General features: G+C 47.4%; 7 protein-coding genes across 7 annotated transcripts; 4 read left to right on the forward strand and 3 right to left on the reverse strand.

Annotated features, from left to right (window-relative positions):
- Positions 1 to 632: 632 nt before the first annotated feature.
- FOXG_20646 (uncharacterized protein) lies at positions 633 to 4,967 on the forward strand. The gene is made up of 6 exons (XM_018400942.1): positions 633 to 1,317; positions 1,365 to 1,526; positions 1,574 to 1,975; positions 2,022 to 2,456; positions 2,512 to 2,807; positions 2,861 to 4,967. The coding sequence occupies exons 1-6, from the start codon at positions 1,283 to 1,285 to the stop codon at positions 3,625 to 3,627; spliced, it is 2,097 nt and encodes a 698-aa protein (XP_018250433.1). The 5' UTR covers positions 633 to 1,282; the 3' UTR covers positions 3,628 to 4,967.
- FOXG_11996 (uncharacterized protein) lies at positions 3,879 to 5,054 on the reverse strand. The gene has a single exon (XM_018391727.1). The coding sequence runs from the start codon at positions 4,949 to 4,951 to the stop codon at positions 4,034 to 4,036; it is 918 nt and encodes a 305-aa protein (XP_018250434.1). The 5' UTR covers positions 4,952 to 5,054; the 3' UTR covers positions 3,879 to 4,033.
- A 718-nt stretch (positions 5,055 to 5,772) lies between these two features.
- On the forward strand, positions 5,773 to 6,896 carry FOXG_11997 (uncharacterized protein; the record flags this gene model as incomplete). Its single annotated transcript, XM_018391728.1, has 3 exons — positions 5,773 to 6,494; positions 6,551 to 6,631; positions 6,680 to 6,896. 3 exons carry the CDS (start codon positions 5,773 to 5,775, stop codon positions 6,894 to 6,896), a joined length of 1,020 nt encoding a protein of 339 aa, XP_018250435.1.
- A 1,061-nt stretch (positions 6,897 to 7,957) lies between these two features.
- On the forward strand, positions 7,958 to 10,247 carry FOXG_11998 (uncharacterized protein). Its single transcript, XM_018391729.1, has 3 exons — positions 7,958 to 8,220; positions 8,305 to 9,637; positions 9,692 to 10,247. The coding sequence occupies exons 1-3, from the start codon at positions 8,095 to 8,097 to the stop codon at positions 9,787 to 9,789; spliced, it is 1,557 nt and encodes a 518-aa protein (XP_018250436.1). The 5' UTR covers positions 7,958 to 8,094; the 3' UTR covers positions 9,790 to 10,247.
- FOXG_11999 (uncharacterized protein) lies at positions 9,965 to 10,968 on the reverse strand (the record flags this gene model as incomplete). The annotated part of the gene is made up of 2 exons (XM_018391730.1): positions 10,178 to 10,968; positions 9,965 to 10,117 (listed from the first exon to the last, which is right to left on the reverse strand). The coding sequence occupies exons 1-2, from the start codon at positions 10,928 to 10,930 to the stop codon at positions 9,965 to 9,967; spliced, it is 906 nt and encodes a 301-aa protein (XP_018250437.1). The 5' UTR covers positions 10,931 to 10,968.
- A 599-nt stretch (positions 10,969 to 11,567) lies between these two features.
- FOXG_12000 (NADPH2 dehydrogenase) lies at positions 11,568 to 13,016 on the reverse strand (the record flags this gene model as incomplete). Its single annotated transcript, XM_018391731.1, has 7 exons — positions 11,568 to 11,604; positions 11,662 to 11,758; positions 11,814 to 12,249; positions 12,301 to 12,315; positions 12,368 to 12,581; positions 12,635 to 12,800; positions 12,860 to 13,016. 7 exons carry the CDS (start codon positions 13,014 to 13,016, stop codon positions 11,568 to 11,570), a joined length of 1,122 nt encoding a protein of 373 aa, XP_018250438.1.
- Positions 13,017 to 13,915: 899 nt separating this feature from the next.
- FOXG_12001 (uncharacterized protein) lies at positions 13,916 to 14,661 on the forward strand (the record flags this gene model as incomplete). The annotated part of the gene is made up of 2 exons (XM_018391732.1): positions 13,916 to 14,289; positions 14,338 to 14,661. The coding sequence occupies exons 1-2, from the start codon at positions 13,981 to 13,983 to the stop codon at positions 14,659 to 14,661; spliced, it is 633 nt and encodes a 210-aa protein (XP_018250439.1). The 5' UTR covers positions 13,916 to 13,980.
- Between the last annotated feature and the right edge of the window lie 775 nt (positions 14,662 to 15,436).

Genomic DNA, 15,436 nt, shown 5'->3' on the forward strand with positions numbered 1-15,436 from the left:
GGGAAGTCGAAACTAAGCTATTATCTGACTAGTGCATGTCTATCTTTAGAACAATACTTCGTCGTCACTTTGTAGGGTAAGTATGCAATCAGGACTATTTGGTAATTTATTCTGTGTTTATTACTATCTAGCCTCTAGGACATGTAACCTAATATTACCTTTAGAGTAGCTCGATGGACTGTTGTTTATTAAGGGCCTTTTATCTACCTAGAGAAACAGTTAGATACACAGAACAAATTACGTCCATCATGGTCACAATCTTCAAAAATCAGTATCTTAAGACATGAACTCTCTTATGCAGTCACAAGCTGATGTGAATTAGCCCCATGCCCCAGTTAACTTATTCCATCGTTAACCGGGTTTATGACTTAGCTAAAAGACTTATTCGAAAGCCCAAGACATGACGTTACGCTCTCAAATTACTCCTCATAATTTCATGTAGGAAAAAGCCCCGAGATAAGATAACAGATAACAGATAAGATAAGTACATAACCCCTGCCACGGCGTCTTGGTGGAGTGACCGAAGTTAAGACACCGGTCGGCTAAGTCCAATCAACCAATAAATCTTGCTGGCGCGCACTAGCAATATTATGTATGATTGGCAGATCACCCTTGTCAAATGTGTCAAGAGAAAGGCTGGAATGATTATCAATGAGGAATGCTTCTGTATCAAAAAGAGTGCATCTGCACGGCAAAGCGATCCTCTCCTCATTTATCATTTTATACCCTTCATCTCGATGCAATTTGCTTGCCACGGTGGTTGATTACTGATGCCTCGATGATTCCTCACCTTCCAAGGCAGCATTGACAGTGACTCGACTGCCAAGACCTAGCGACTCGGACGATAAAATTACATATAACATGGCCGCGGCACGATGTAATAAGTTGCCCGAGCGCGCCTCCATTGGTGGTGTTGCGAATGCATCTGCCTTGACCACTGACAAATACAATACCTACGATCGCGATCCCCTCAGTCTCGAAATCATGGCAGGCGTACATAATGACGTCGCAAGGAATAATCACAAAATCACTCCGCTGAAGGGAAAACGGCCAAATTGCATAACTTCGAGCGGTTTTTGTTCACTAATCAGCTGGAAATGCCGCTTAGCTGAGCGTGGCAGGGCTTAGCGCGACGTGCAATCGCCGCAATGCCCGCAACTTACGCCGCAAATAACTGTGTTACGCAAGATGCTCGGATCCCTTTAAATCGACTTGTCAGCAAAAACGCAAATACGAAAATTCGTTTTGAGAATATGAGATTTTTTGGAAATCCTTTTTGGCTATGGCTGACCATGGTGCGCTGCAAACGCAACGACGGTAAGTGATACTTGAAGGGGATGAAACAGGAGAGCTGACGGGTATAGACCTCACGGAGTCGCTTGTACGTCATGTCGACGGTCAAAAATGAAGTGTGTGACTTCGGATCCGGCAGCTGTTGTATGTGATCGGTGTCAGAGACTGAGGAGACAGTGTGTATTTGAGTCACACCGCAGGGGTCTGTGGAGGAGAGATGTCTCGGGGAGAAGGTAAGCGAAACTATGCGTTCAAGTGATGTAATTGACAATTGCCATAGAGAAGACCGAGCACGTCCTATAGAAGAGCCAATGGAGGATGGATTGGCTTCTGGGTCCTCAGGGTCACAGCGCTTCTCAGATACCCAAGTATTCCAGGCCCTTGATCTACCAAACCGGAGGAATTCATATCAGAATCGAGCTCCTGAGTCAGTCTCCGCGTCTTCCAGATCTGATCAGTCGCCATTTACACCGGCATCCTTTGTTGCAAATTACCAGGATACGCGAGGGTTGTCACTAGGTGCGGCTCTGAATTCAGACCGATCGGTTGAAGGAGAGGCCGGAGGCTCCATGGATATGCTCCTCCAGCATAATTTACCCGAAGCAGTGAATCCACCGAGGAAGCATGATCCTGTTGATATGGGACTCATTAGTCGACCCTCTGCGCAGAATTTGTATGAGGGGTATGTATTTCACTCCGTGCCTTGTGATATCAACTGATCTTTGCAGGTTCTTCAAGCACTTCAATTGCCTCGTTGGACTACTCGATCCCATTCTCTACACTTTTTCATACACAAGGAACAAGTCTAGTCTCCTGTTAACCATGATACTTACAATCTCATCACGAATCTTCCAACCAGAGTCTCATAAGCCTATACGAGACCATGCTGAAGTTCTCCTTGGCCAAGCTTTACTTGCATGTGACTCAGCAATCGAGAACATCTGGGCTATAATCTGCATGTATCACTGGAAAGATGCGAATGACACCAGGGGATATACCCTGATTGGGTTTGCACTCCGGATGGCGGCTTCAGCGGAATGGAATATGACACGACGAAGTATCTCTTATGATATACAAGGACTCCAGGACTTGGGACAGCTACAAGTGCGGCAAAGGAGAGACAAAGATCGCGTATGGCTGGCACTGGGGAACATCGATAGAACGTAGGTCCATGACAAAAACTGAGGGTCATACAAAGCATGGGCTTACAATTGGCAGATCGAGCTATTTTACCGACCGACCACTGTCAACCACCGTCGTTCTTGAGCATGTAGCCTCAAGACAGTGGATGACCATGACAGAATGGACATATCCACTGGGAGATGGCAAGGCAGTTGGTGGCCATGAGTTGACAGGCATTGCCAGCAAGGTTTATGAGAGCATGATGAGAACTCGTGTCGACTCTCGTGTTTCTCCGTCATCACTCGATTTCGAGACGTTTCAGATAGATATGGATGACTTTAATAACAGGATTGCTGCATGGGGAGACTACTGGCAGGCTACATTCGCTACGTGTAAGATAGTAAGCACCTCAGGAGTCTAGAGAACCATGCCTAACATTATCCAGTTCCCAACCCGGAGCCTTTCCAAACACCTCTGATCTACCTCTTTAGAGATTACATGCGTCTTTACTTCAACTCGGTATTTCTACATCGAATGCTCGTCTCAGAAAACAGATCTACGCCACATGATCTCATCACTCATACAGCTCGAATTTGTTACTGTAGCGCATTGAGCGTACTGCGACAGGCTATCGAAATGGGAGAGTTGGACATCATCTACTACCTTTGGGATACAGCTCACCTGATGATCGCCTATTCAGCCATGATGATCCCAAAGCTATTAAGACAAGATATTGACGAGTCATCAATCTCGAAGAACGAAGCTATTAATACGATTACTCAAGTTACGTCTGCATACGTCATTGCAGCCAAGTCAATGGGCCACTCTGATCCACAGAACAACGGTGTCTTAGCTCAATCTCGTCTCCTCTCCGCCATTCTAGCGCGACTGAAAGCCGAACTGACGCAAACAAATCCCGACATGATATCTTCGGCCATGCCAGACAATATCTCTATCTCGGGCCTCTCCTGGATCGAAGACCAGCTGAACAGATCCACGTTATTCTCCGATGGAAGAATGGAACCGTCGTTGTCGGAGTACGTTGATATGGATACCCAGACCGTGGGGCAGCCCGAAGACATGAGCTCGTTCATCCCGCAAATGGACGAGGAGCTTGATCACATGTTAGATGACGATTTCATGAGCTCGAGATATTTTGAGGTTGGGTTGCTGTCATGGAGTGAGCCGGGCATATTCATACAGCCTCATTAGCCTCACGAGACCTGATTTTGTAAAGCAGTAGTATGTAGCAACATGTATTTCTGTCCTGGTACTGTATCTCCAGTCGTCAACTATGCTCCAACGTCTGCATCTTACAATCGGAACCAAAAGTCCTGATTCTGGCGATCGGTCAAGCAAAGCCACCTTTGTCGACATATTCGACTTTTACGATAAGGAGCTACAGTGTTGAACTTACCGCCTACATCACTAATTTTCACACCAAGGATAGAATGTGATCTAGCCTACCCGGTTATAGATAATATTTCTAACAATGGCAGTATTTAACTGTCATTTCACTAAACGGAAAAGAAGATGTCTCACATAAGCTGGTATACCCCAGTATTAACTCCCATACCCGAATCCAGGATCTTTGATACATGAAGTTATACGCATTAAATCATGACTCTTCGACGGCCTTCAAAGCGGCACGAACAACCTCCTCAAAGTCCTGCTTCGGCAGACCCAATAAATCATTCATGATTTCCCCCTCCTTCTCAAGATGTCCCCCAAACCGCCCCGTAACAAAACCCGTCTCAATCAGATGATAAACCGCATAAGGATTTCCAGCTGCCACCGCAGCCTGATTCTCTTTGATGACCTTCTCACTATCAACCTTCTCAACAGTGAACTTCTCCCCACTGACTCGCTCAATGGTCTCAAGGAGCATATTTTGGGTGATAGCAAAGTCACTCAGCCAAACAATTCTGTTCTTTGTCTCTTCCCATTTCTTGGTAAGGGCGTTGACCATAGCAAGAGCCGTGTTGGCTTCAGTGGTACAGCTGAACCAGCCCTCTCCATCATCCCAGATGACAAACCTCTTGTCCTTGATGTGCATTCCTAGGAAATCGTGTACGGCACTCCACTTGAGCCACATGCCGCAAGCAATGGCCATCCACTCTAGGCCAATGGATTCCTTGAAGCGAAGATAATCCTGCACTTGGCCCTTCTCTTGAAAGACGGAGTTCAATGCTCTTGCGTCAGGGTTGTTGTTATTGAGACCATACTCGGAAGCAATGTAGCGTTTCACTTTGGCAGCGACTGCAGCGTCGACGAAGCGGAGTTGATCAGCGACGGCTAAGGAAGTCATGCAGTTAACAATGGCGTCTTGGCCCGTGAAAGCAGAGATGAGTGCTTCTGTCGGGTATGAATCATCGATTTTGATGACCTGCACGTTTGAGGGGAGTTTGCCTTTTGAAGACGAGCGTTGAAGGGCGGAGACGGTGAAGGAAGGTTCTTTGACTAAGGCGTCTAGCATGATGGAGCCGATTGAGCCAGTGGCCCCGACAATGAGAATGTTTTTGAAAGGCGAAGACATTTTTAAGAGTTCAGAATGTGAATGGCTTAGTTTTGTCGACGTTGAGTGGAATTGAAACTTGACTTCTAATATAGATCTATAGCGTGCGAATCATCTATTTTAATATTCTGTTATTGCTTACTGCCTCTCATGATACCCTCACTGTCCCATTGCATTCTGCGCGCTGCTTAGTGATCACACCCTTGTCTGTATTACCTCACCTTTCCTGACCTAATCAAGACGCCGACATCTGCACCCCACCGAGCGCGACAGTTTACGACGCTAGTCGGGATCCTTAGAAGAACGTTCCGGTTTCCCTTCGTAGGTCAGTCGATTCCATCTGACATGTTTTACCACCATATCTTTTGGAATAGCACCATCGAATAGAGTCAAGCTTTCCTAATTATTTGGCTTGCTGCCATAGTCGTCAGATCCTCGCGTAGACAGCAAATGTCGCTGCTGCTCCCAGTCGTTTATTTTCTAACCGTGAGTAATACAGCCGTCCTGGTGTTCTAATTGGCTGGCACATCTTGTACAGGCCGGGAACGATTAGTAACCACTGCCGATGACAGAAATGCCCGGCAACAAAAAGGCAAGAGATGTCAATCAAATAATGTTTAGATAGTAATCATCTAGAATAACTGCATAGCATTCTGAGTTAATGTTCGGAAGCCTCGGTCTGATGGAAAGTTTTGCTATTATAAATCAGAATGGTTATCTTGATCCTATGCTGGACTATATCTTCCAATATCATTCTCACTTGCAAGCTATCATTCATATCAGCTTCCAAAGCATTCACTATAAAGTCGTAACACTCAATCTCTCGCCTTTTCAATATCAAGATGGCTCCTACAGAACATACCATCTACCGCGCAGGCGATGGCAACGGCGGCTTCTCTCCCTCCTCCGTCAAGCTGCCTGACCTTGGTCCTCATGACATTCTCGTTCGTTTGACTCACAGTGGTGTGTGCCATTCAGATATCGTGTTCTGCCAATTAGGAGCCCCTGTAGCTCTTGGCCACGAGGGAATTGGTATTGTCGAGTCAGTTGGCTCGCTGGTGACACAATTCAAGATCGGTGATCGGGCAGGTGGTGGATTCCACCGCGATGCCTGCGGTCATTGCAAGTATTGCTTGTCAGGACGGGACATCTACTGCTATGAGCGTGTTATCTTCGGCGAAGGTGACTTTGACAATGGTACTTTTGGAACTTACTATATCGGCAAGGAGACATATCTTCACAAGATTCCTGATAGTCTTTCTAGTGAACATGCTGCACCGCTTCAGTGCGCGGGCGCTACTGTCTACGCTGCTATCAAGGCTACAGTGACAGCCGAGAAGCGCGTCGGCATTCTCGGCATCGGTGGCCTTGGCCATCTCGCCATTCAGTATGCGGATAAGATGGGTGCCGATGTTGTTGTCTACAGCACAAGCGCTAGCAAGGAGGCTGAGGCACGACAGCTAGGCGCCAAGGAGTTCCATATCATTGAGAACATGTTTGATACGGCTACGGCGCCGATTGACGTTCTTGTCATATGTGGAACCAAGTATCCTGACTGGGATAAGTAAGTAATTCAGTACGACTGAAAAATGCTTCGGTCGGCTAACGATAATTCTACAGGGTCATGACCAAGGAGTTCCTCGCTAGAGATGGAACTATCGTTCCTCTTGCAGCCCCGGTTCACGGGCCTCTCAGCTTGCCGTAAGTTCAACCATCCACATATACTTACCGATACTGACTATCTTGTAGTGCGGGAGCAATGTTCTTCCAGGGCTACCATGTCTTTTCAAGCCTCGTTGGATCGCGCAATATCCACGACGAGATGCTTGAGTTCTCTGGACGTCATGGTGTTAAGCCCATGGTTCAGATCTTCAAGCACGAGGGTGCGTCGACTATCAAGGAGGTCTTTGAGTTGGTCGAGCAGAACAAGATGAGATATAGGGCTGTTCTAGAGATGCCCAACTAGAATTGTCTTTTCTCCAATAGTCAGTTTCGCTTTTCACTCCTCCAATAAGCTTAAAGTTGTTCCCTCGAAAACCGATCCACTCTTTCGAAATAATTCCTCCTTGTTCTTTAATAGCCCCATTGCTTTAAGCATTTTATGCCTTCACTTGCCAGTAACTAAATTCAGCCGTGCTCCAGGGAGGTGACAGGATGGCGATATGAACGTTATTTAGCCTATTAATGCCCAAAACAGTTGAAAGAACGCAGCGTTGGGGGCTGAGAACTGCTATTACCATGTTATAATCGGGTAGCGGACCCATCAGTATTCGGGCTCCAGTGTTTTGTCCCCAGTCGCTAATGCACGCTGAAATGTATCAGCAAGATCATTGCCAGCAGCTCTCCAATAGGGACCTAGGGCTGTATCTTAGGGCTGATACACCCCACCAGGACTGTCCAGCGTTTTCAGGGTATCGATACGAAAACCCCGACAGGCAATACCAAGCGACGAAGACTATCCAACAGATACCAATTCTTATAGCAATTAGACTCCAGGCTAGACTGTGAGAGAAGCTTGATAACGAGTATGGCCTTATTCTGGTAGGAGGGTGCTGGGGAGAGTACAACCTTGTGTAACAACGCCCGCGGCGCTATCGTAGAGCCAAAGCGAGACGCCGGCGTCTTGAACACGGGAAGCCACGTTTGACCGGAATGTCGCCATACCATATCTTACCCCAAAATCTGACGTGAGATTCTGGCGGTCTAAATAGAATTCTCTTCTTACCCGGGAAATGCAATTAAACTCCGGATATACTGCGATACTGGGATTTGACAAGAGATTTGAATAGAGCATCCATCCAGACTGCAACGTCAGAGGAGTTTAGTGAATAAGAAGCCCGTCCTCAATATGGTTATCGGAATCTGCATCGCCCCTAGCTGCAAGGCAATGCCGGCGTCCATGCTGCATGCCGGCGTCTTGGTGGAGATGCGGATCAATTAGTCCGATCTGTAATCACTTAGTCAGTGCCACTTCACTAAATGATTGGTTTACCTCTCAGCTGAAAGCAGCGTTTGGTGCTTTGGACTCTCGACGGGCCGTAACGCCGCAGAGACAAGTTTCCCATCTCGATGTCTGGGCGAAATATATCTCCCGCCGATCAGCTTCTCCAATGTGCCATGAAACCTTGCGTCATATCATCTTGTCAGAATATTCTTATTAAGCCATGAGTTCTTCTATCTCTGGAATGGATGGTATTTCTGTACTGCCACTTGATGCGGGAGACACGGGGTCGGGGCCCAAAAGGGGACGAAGACCACTTGAGGTACCGGAGGGTGGAACTGTGACCAACGTGAGTATGCCGTGACTTGACATCTCGGCATGATTAGTGATACAACTTTCGAGTATCGAGCGGCCCTCTAACTGGTCTTATTAGCGCCGAAGGATACAGAATCGCATGGCACAGCGCGCATATCGACAGCGTAAGGAGTCTGCCATTGATATCCTGAAGCAGAAGGTTGAAGCGCTGGAGCGGTCGAAGGAACATATGGGGAGGGAGTTTATCAACTTCACTTCTGTTATTCTTGAGCAAGATCCTGTCAAGAATAATCCACAGATCATTGAGCATATCAAGCAGTCTACTATAAACTTGCTCTCCAGCGCTCGAGATGTAGATTTTCAAGATGGGGAGCAGAATGACCTTCCCAACGATCCTCCAGTCGACGTCTCACCTGATCTCACGCCTCCAATCCCACAAGCTCAGGCCTTCGACTTTCCAATGATGGATGGTACCGGACAGATGGACTACACCACCAACCCGATCGACCCCATGCTCTCCCAGCAAAGGCCCAATTCCGATTCGACACCCCATTCCTTCGATGCAACATCCTACTTCCAGCCACCCACCACCCAAACACCCTTCTACGACATGACTTACCAGCTCCCCGGATCAACATGGGACTCTACACTGCCCAACCCTCGGTCATACGCAAGCCACGAACTAAACTTTGGCCGACGGTACCACAGAGCCTCTCAGGAAGCGGCGTTTCTTCTAGCGTCGATGAGACATGCGCCTCCTGCATGGTATCGTAAGGTCTTTGGCTTCTGCATGCATTTTGAGACGAGGGAGGAGATCAGTAGTCGGCTGGGTGAAGCGCTGCGGAAGTCGAAGGAGACGACGCTTAATAATTGGCGGTTTCCGTTTACTAATATTGGCGGTGCCGGGACATTCTTTCCTGACCAGGGCTATGGTAGTGGTGATCTACCTATTGGGAACAGGTCTTTGGAACACGAAGCGTACAGACCACCCGAGATGTCAGGCTTCTCAATGGGACCCTTCGGACCCTCCATTGAACAGATTAGAGATTTACGCTTGAATCCCCAGTTACGCATTATCGATCCGGAATATGACGGAGACTTCTTCGATTCAGATGAGATCGAGATTTGTCTCCGCGGCTACGGCGTTACTATTCCATCGGGTAAAGACTTTGTTACAGCTTATATCGACATGAGTATGTTTGAGCGAACATCAGATTCAGAAACGAGCTCTGGACCTACTACACCTCCTGATATGCCAGGTAACGGGAACTTCGTGGAGGAGGATTTAGATAGCGATGAGCCTCCCTCGTTTTCATGTCCCGCTGGTTTGATGGGCATGGCGACGGGAGCGATGCCGCCGCCACCGAAGGGCAAAGGACCTGGGGAGCAATGGAAGACGCCTAGTAGACGGGAGACAAAGGTCAAGATTGATGTTGAGAGACTTATTATGTGTAAGAGAAAGGGTACGCATTTACTCAGGTCTGAAAGCTAACTGTTTCTGATAGGTCTTGTCAACTCAACTGTGTGTCTCGGAAGAACACCCGCCGTGCGTCCTATGGACATCCGTAAGTCATTGAAGATGTCCATCCTCCTGGAAGACTAGCATTGGGATACGTCACTGTATTGGTCGCGGTATAAATAGAGATAAGCAACACCAGAATGAGATCTGAAAAGTGAAGGGGAATGACAGCGGTAGCTCAATAAATGTCTCTATATGTCCAATTGGTCTCCCGTGTATCCTATTCAGCTCGGAGGAGTAGAGCAATACCGCCCGTTTACTAGCCCTCAAGGAATGTCTCGACATGTTTGACGAAGGTCGGAGCGTACTGGAAGAGAAAGCCGTGGCCGCTGTTGGGATAAAGAATGAGCTGACCATTAGGAACCTTTTGGTAGATAAGATAGCTGTTGGGCGTGGGGATCATATAGTCGTTCTGTCAAAGGATATCTGTTAGTATTTGGCCTCGATTGAAATAGCAGGTAAGGTCACTCACGCTTCCATTTGCGACCAAGACCGGTATCTTGAGATCGGACAACCGCTCATAAGCGCCATCTTCTCCCTTGCTCTTCTCTGGACTCTCTGTAAAGTCGTGACCTTGTGTGACCTGGCCCATAAGTCCCTTACCACCATCTTTATAGCCACTACTTAGCCAAAGGGAAGCCTCTTCACCACTCGTCGCTGCACTCCGCTCATGAACCCTCGACCACCAAGCCTCAGCAGCAGCATCTCCCTCAGCATTCTTAGGGAAGAAAAGTGTCTTGAAGACATTGATGTCAACATCCTTGACACCCGCAACAGAACCAACATCTTTGTTTTGAGAATAAACAAGATCAGGTCCGTAGCTTGTCCCGGTACCTGCAAGGATCAACTTGCGGACCTTGACTTTGCTGGGATCCGCGTTGAGAGCTATCATCTGAGCGACGTAGCCTCCAATGCTGAAGCCAAGAAGATCAATCTCTGTTTCGCAGATCAGTTCGATAAAGTGTGTTATATCGGCCGCGGACTGTCGGATAGAAGTGGCGACTTCGCCGGTGCTGAGACCAACACCAGCATAATCAACTGTAATGATGCGCCGGTGCTTTGCGAGGTTGTTGACAATGAGAGGATCCCACTTATCCATGGTGCCACGGAAGTGCGTTAGTAGCACGAGGGGGATGCCAGGCGCATTGCCGATCTGACGGTATGCGAAGGTGACACCGTTGGGCGAATCGACATATTGTGTCTTGGCGGTTTGCTGAGTGGCCATTTTGATGGAGTTTGATAAGGTTGGAGATTAAGTTTCTGGGGAAGGTGGCGCTTGGTAAATCCTTGCAACTGATATCTGATGCGTTTATGTACTCGTTTGCCGGGTGTTGCTTGTGATGTCACCAAGAGTCGGAGTGCTTACTCACAAAATTAATCATCCCGCCTGGAGAGTCACACTACGTACGCCAGCAAATTAGTGTTCTTACACTGCTAGAATCATGTGCATAATCAACTAGCGAGCGTGGAACGCACAATACCTGATACATTCAGTCACAATTTATTTGCCGCTGTTATTGTAACTCAGATTCGTTATCTGATGCAACGTGAAGAATATGTTACCTGAGACTTGGAAAACACCAAGCTATGCCTCACACCTGAAGGCAAGAGGCTTTCAGCAACTATCATTATTTATTAAAGTCCGGCATGTAGCTGCCAGAAGAGTACGAGGTCGACAGGCTTCTAAGGCCTAGCTATGAAACGGGGCATAACTATTGCACGCGGAGCCGAAACAATGCCATATCAAAAGATTTACACATTAAAGTCAGACGAGGTAGAAAAAAACCCAATTTTTATTATAAGTCTGAAAAGACATGTGAAGATCTATCATTTGTCCATAAACATATACTGTATGCTACTCATTAAGCCGTAGCTGTCTCTATATTGTACACTGGGTAGCTAAACGGAATGGATCAGTTATGGGTTCAAAGGTACATAAATAATGGGCTGGCTTACTCGCTGTATCCAACCTCGTTCACCTCATAGAAGACGGAACGATCGTACTTGGTCAACAACCAGCCATTCTTGATTCGGGCAGGGAGATCAGGGTTGGCTGCACCAGAAATGTCAGAAAACAGAGGGGAAACGTGTACGAACGGAAAGCTTACGGATGAAGTGACGCCCAAAGGCCACGAGGTCATCTGTCTCGCTAGTATGCTGCAACGCCTTCTCAGGCGTATATCCCCCGGCCACAATAAACTGCACACCAGCACGAGTAGCTACCTCCCTTATAGGCGCTAAAGTATCCTCAACCTTCCGTAAATGCTCAGGTGTATCTATCGAACCATCTGCTCGAGGCTCGATGGCATGAATGTACGCAATGCGGGGTTGAGCATCCACAATAGCTTGTGCCCAAGGAACGAAGAGTGATAGCGGTTCGGCTTCTCGCATTCCTTGGAAGCGTGTGAATGGTGACACACGGACGCCAACGCGCTGGGGTCCGATGGCGTCGCTGACTGCGTTGACTACGCGGAGGGGAAAACGGATGCGATTCTCGATACTGCCGCCGTATTGGTCTGTTCTGTCGTTGCTAGTTGATTGGAGCTACGGTACTGTCAGGCATATTTCACTTCCTAAGCGACAGCAAATACTCACAAACTGATCAATAAGCTACAAGTTGTTTGTCAGCCATGGATTTATCTTTTGGGATATGAATTCTTACGTATCCATTGGCGCCATGAATCTCAATGCCATCGAAACCAGCCTCCATAGCGTTCAAAGCTGCTTGTCGGTAGTATTCCACAAAGTCATCAATATCAGCTTCGCTCATGACAGTGAACTTATCCGGGATTTTTCGCGTGACATCATCGTCCTCGAAGAATGGTTGTGAGCCCGGACTGAGGACAGCGGGGACTAGATCAGGTTCGGCAATACGTCTGATGGTAATGTCGGCGGAGAAAACGACAGTAGGAAGTGGAGACTAGCTTACCCAAGAGCCCAGAGCTGACAGAGGATAAAGGCTCCTTTGGCATGAACTGCATCAGTAACATGCTTCCAAGCCTCGATCTGCTCTTTGGAATAAATCCCTGGTGAAAAAGGTCGCCCAGATGCCTCAAGGGAAATGAAGGTTCCTTCTGTGATCAACAAACCGCCAGCTAGTCGTCAGCCAATTAGTGATAGTTTCTTCAGTGGTGAAGCAACAGTGAAAACGTACGTGTAGCGCGCTGGGAATAATAATCTGCAGCGTAGCTAGCGGGGACCCCAAGAGCATCGGCACGACCACGGGTCAAGGGTGCGAGGACGATCCGATGCTGTAGATCAAGGGCGCCAACCTTGATTGGTTTGAAGAGCTTGGAGGTTTGTGAGGTCATTGTGTTTTAGCGTAAACTTTTTAAGTACGGTTGATTATGTTCTTCAGAGCCTAAACGAAAAGTGAGAATGCGTTGTAATTTTAATCTTCTTGCAGTGTTTGTTTGAATGGTCTGATCTTGTTCATCTGCACTTTCTACATATATATATACACTGGCCCTGAGTCTCTTTATGCTTCCATTAACAACCGATGAATTACTAACACACCTTGACTTGAACAGGCCATATCTGCTTTTGAATCGCAATATCTCGCGAAGACCGACGGAATGTTCCAATCATACATCAGTTGCCTTTTAGTTATGGGAATAGAGGGTATTTGGTTTACGTGTAAAACCGATAAGACGGGATGGCTCCACATGGTTTCTCGGAGCTGATTACTGATATGCTCACAAGCATTCAATGTAACATGAACACGGCCATGTTTAGTCACTTTTGATGACTAAAATGAGATTAGACGTTAGATATTCGCTCGTTTCGCAGTTTCATCACTTCGCAATTGCTAATGTTTTGTTGTTTGTTGTCTCGTTTACTGGCTCCCATTGTGAACCACCAGCTGTGATGCAGCCATCGACATAATTGGCTGCTCAACAGCTCTCCATAGATCGATAAGATAGCTTATCTTATCTTATCGGTGATATTAATGTCCGATTGACATGAAGGCTTAAGGTCACTTGGGCGAGCGATAGAATGAAAGATGATGCAATCTCATTTTATGAATACTGTTTGTAAATTAGTAAGACTTCGTATGCTGTTTTCTGATGACACGCAGGTGATTAGTGACCAAACCGTCTCCTGCTTGTGTCCAAATCACTGTTCATTGGTCAGATGTAGCCAAGTGGGGATGGCTAAGGATGGCTAACCCCCATGCTCCGTCCACAATGAGACGAGTACAAGGTCATTACTAAGTTGTCCGCTCGTACAGACTGGGAGGAACAGATCCGTCTAATGAGACGAATCCATTAAGCAATGACGACTCCGACATGGAGTCAACACCGCCGAGTCAATAGTTTCTATAAGAATGCAACACACAGCCCAGATACAACATTTGGCGTGACAATAGATCAAACCCGGATCCTACCATCACAAGTCGCTATCATGACCCCTTCACTCGAACACGTTTTCACAATGAGGATGTATACATCCCCAGACAAAGCCCTTGTCATCCCAGAAGCCAAGGGCAACAACCACCGCATTATCGCCTTCTTGACGCATGGTCACATCAAAGGTAGTGGTCTCGAGGCAGAGCTTCTCCCTGGTGGCGCCGATTGGATCTTGGTATGTCCCTTCTCCATATACCAAAGACAAATGCTGACCATTGATCAGCGTGATCCCGACACAAACACCGGGCATCTCGACATCCGAGTTCAATTCCGATCAAAAGAAGGCCACGGTATTTACATCCACTTCAAGGGCGTTCTACAGATTGATGAAAAATGGATGGAAGTTTTTACTGGGGGCCCGAAGGCTCGAACTCTCGAGTTTGGAGAGAACGAATGGCTGGGATCTCCCATCATTGAAACCAGCCATCCTGAGCTAAAATGGGTAGAGCGCTCCGCCTTTGTCAGTGAGCTGCGTTGGTTCATTGATGACGATGGCTCTGTCGCTGTTGAGAATGCTGTTTACAAGGTCAAGCCGAGCAGAGTATGATACTTCAGCAAGCTGAACCAGTTAGCTATGGCGTTCTATGTAGAAGTAATTGAAGAAGTTGTATTATGAGATTGATATACTGCAGATAAACTGTCATATGCACTGTTGAAGCTTGGCTTGGGTCCTTCACATACCAGAATCCAGCAGCTTTGCACGGAGATCCCGATCACGTAAGCCCATGACAGGGATATTCACGCGGTATCTCACGGAAAGTCCGATTCTGTAAGCCCTTATACATATTTCAGGGCGAATCTTCATAGCTTGTCAAAGCTTCACAGGGAGAGTTAGTAACGCCATCCTGTTATTAGTGGTCCAGAAACGGGATGCCCCTTTTCTTATGCATGCAATGTTGCGGCGAGGACAGTCAAAGAGCGGCTGATCACCCAACTACCGATGCATTTCGGCCAGCAGCATTGAGTCCCAGACTCTCTGGAGCTCTCCACGACTCATGCGATATGTCTGAGAGTAAAGATCAAGGCTTAACGCCCCTGTGATGTACCGATTGTATTACAAGAGAGTACAGCTTGCCAAGCTTCTGGAGCCAGGGAACTACCCTTATGTGTTCAGGAAAGAATCCGTTTGTTGCGAGATGGTAATAGAATAAGAAGTCTTCGTCACACAATTTTGGCATCTTCACAAAGACGACGCCGTACAGACATTCACGATCTTCGATCCTGCACTCGAACAGCAAACTGGGGGTCAAACCTTCAACGAGGGACCCTCCCCACGCCCATGTAAGCACTATCGAGATGCTCAGTTGGATCCACCAAGATCC

This window comes from Fusarium oxysporum, chromosome 13 (genome assembly GCF_000149955.1).
Source record: "Fusarium oxysporum f. sp. lycopersici 4287 chromosome 13, whole genome shotgun sequence".
Taxonomy (NCBI): Eukaryota; Fungi; Ascomycota; class Sordariomycetes; order Hypocreales; family Nectriaceae; genus Fusarium; species Fusarium oxysporum.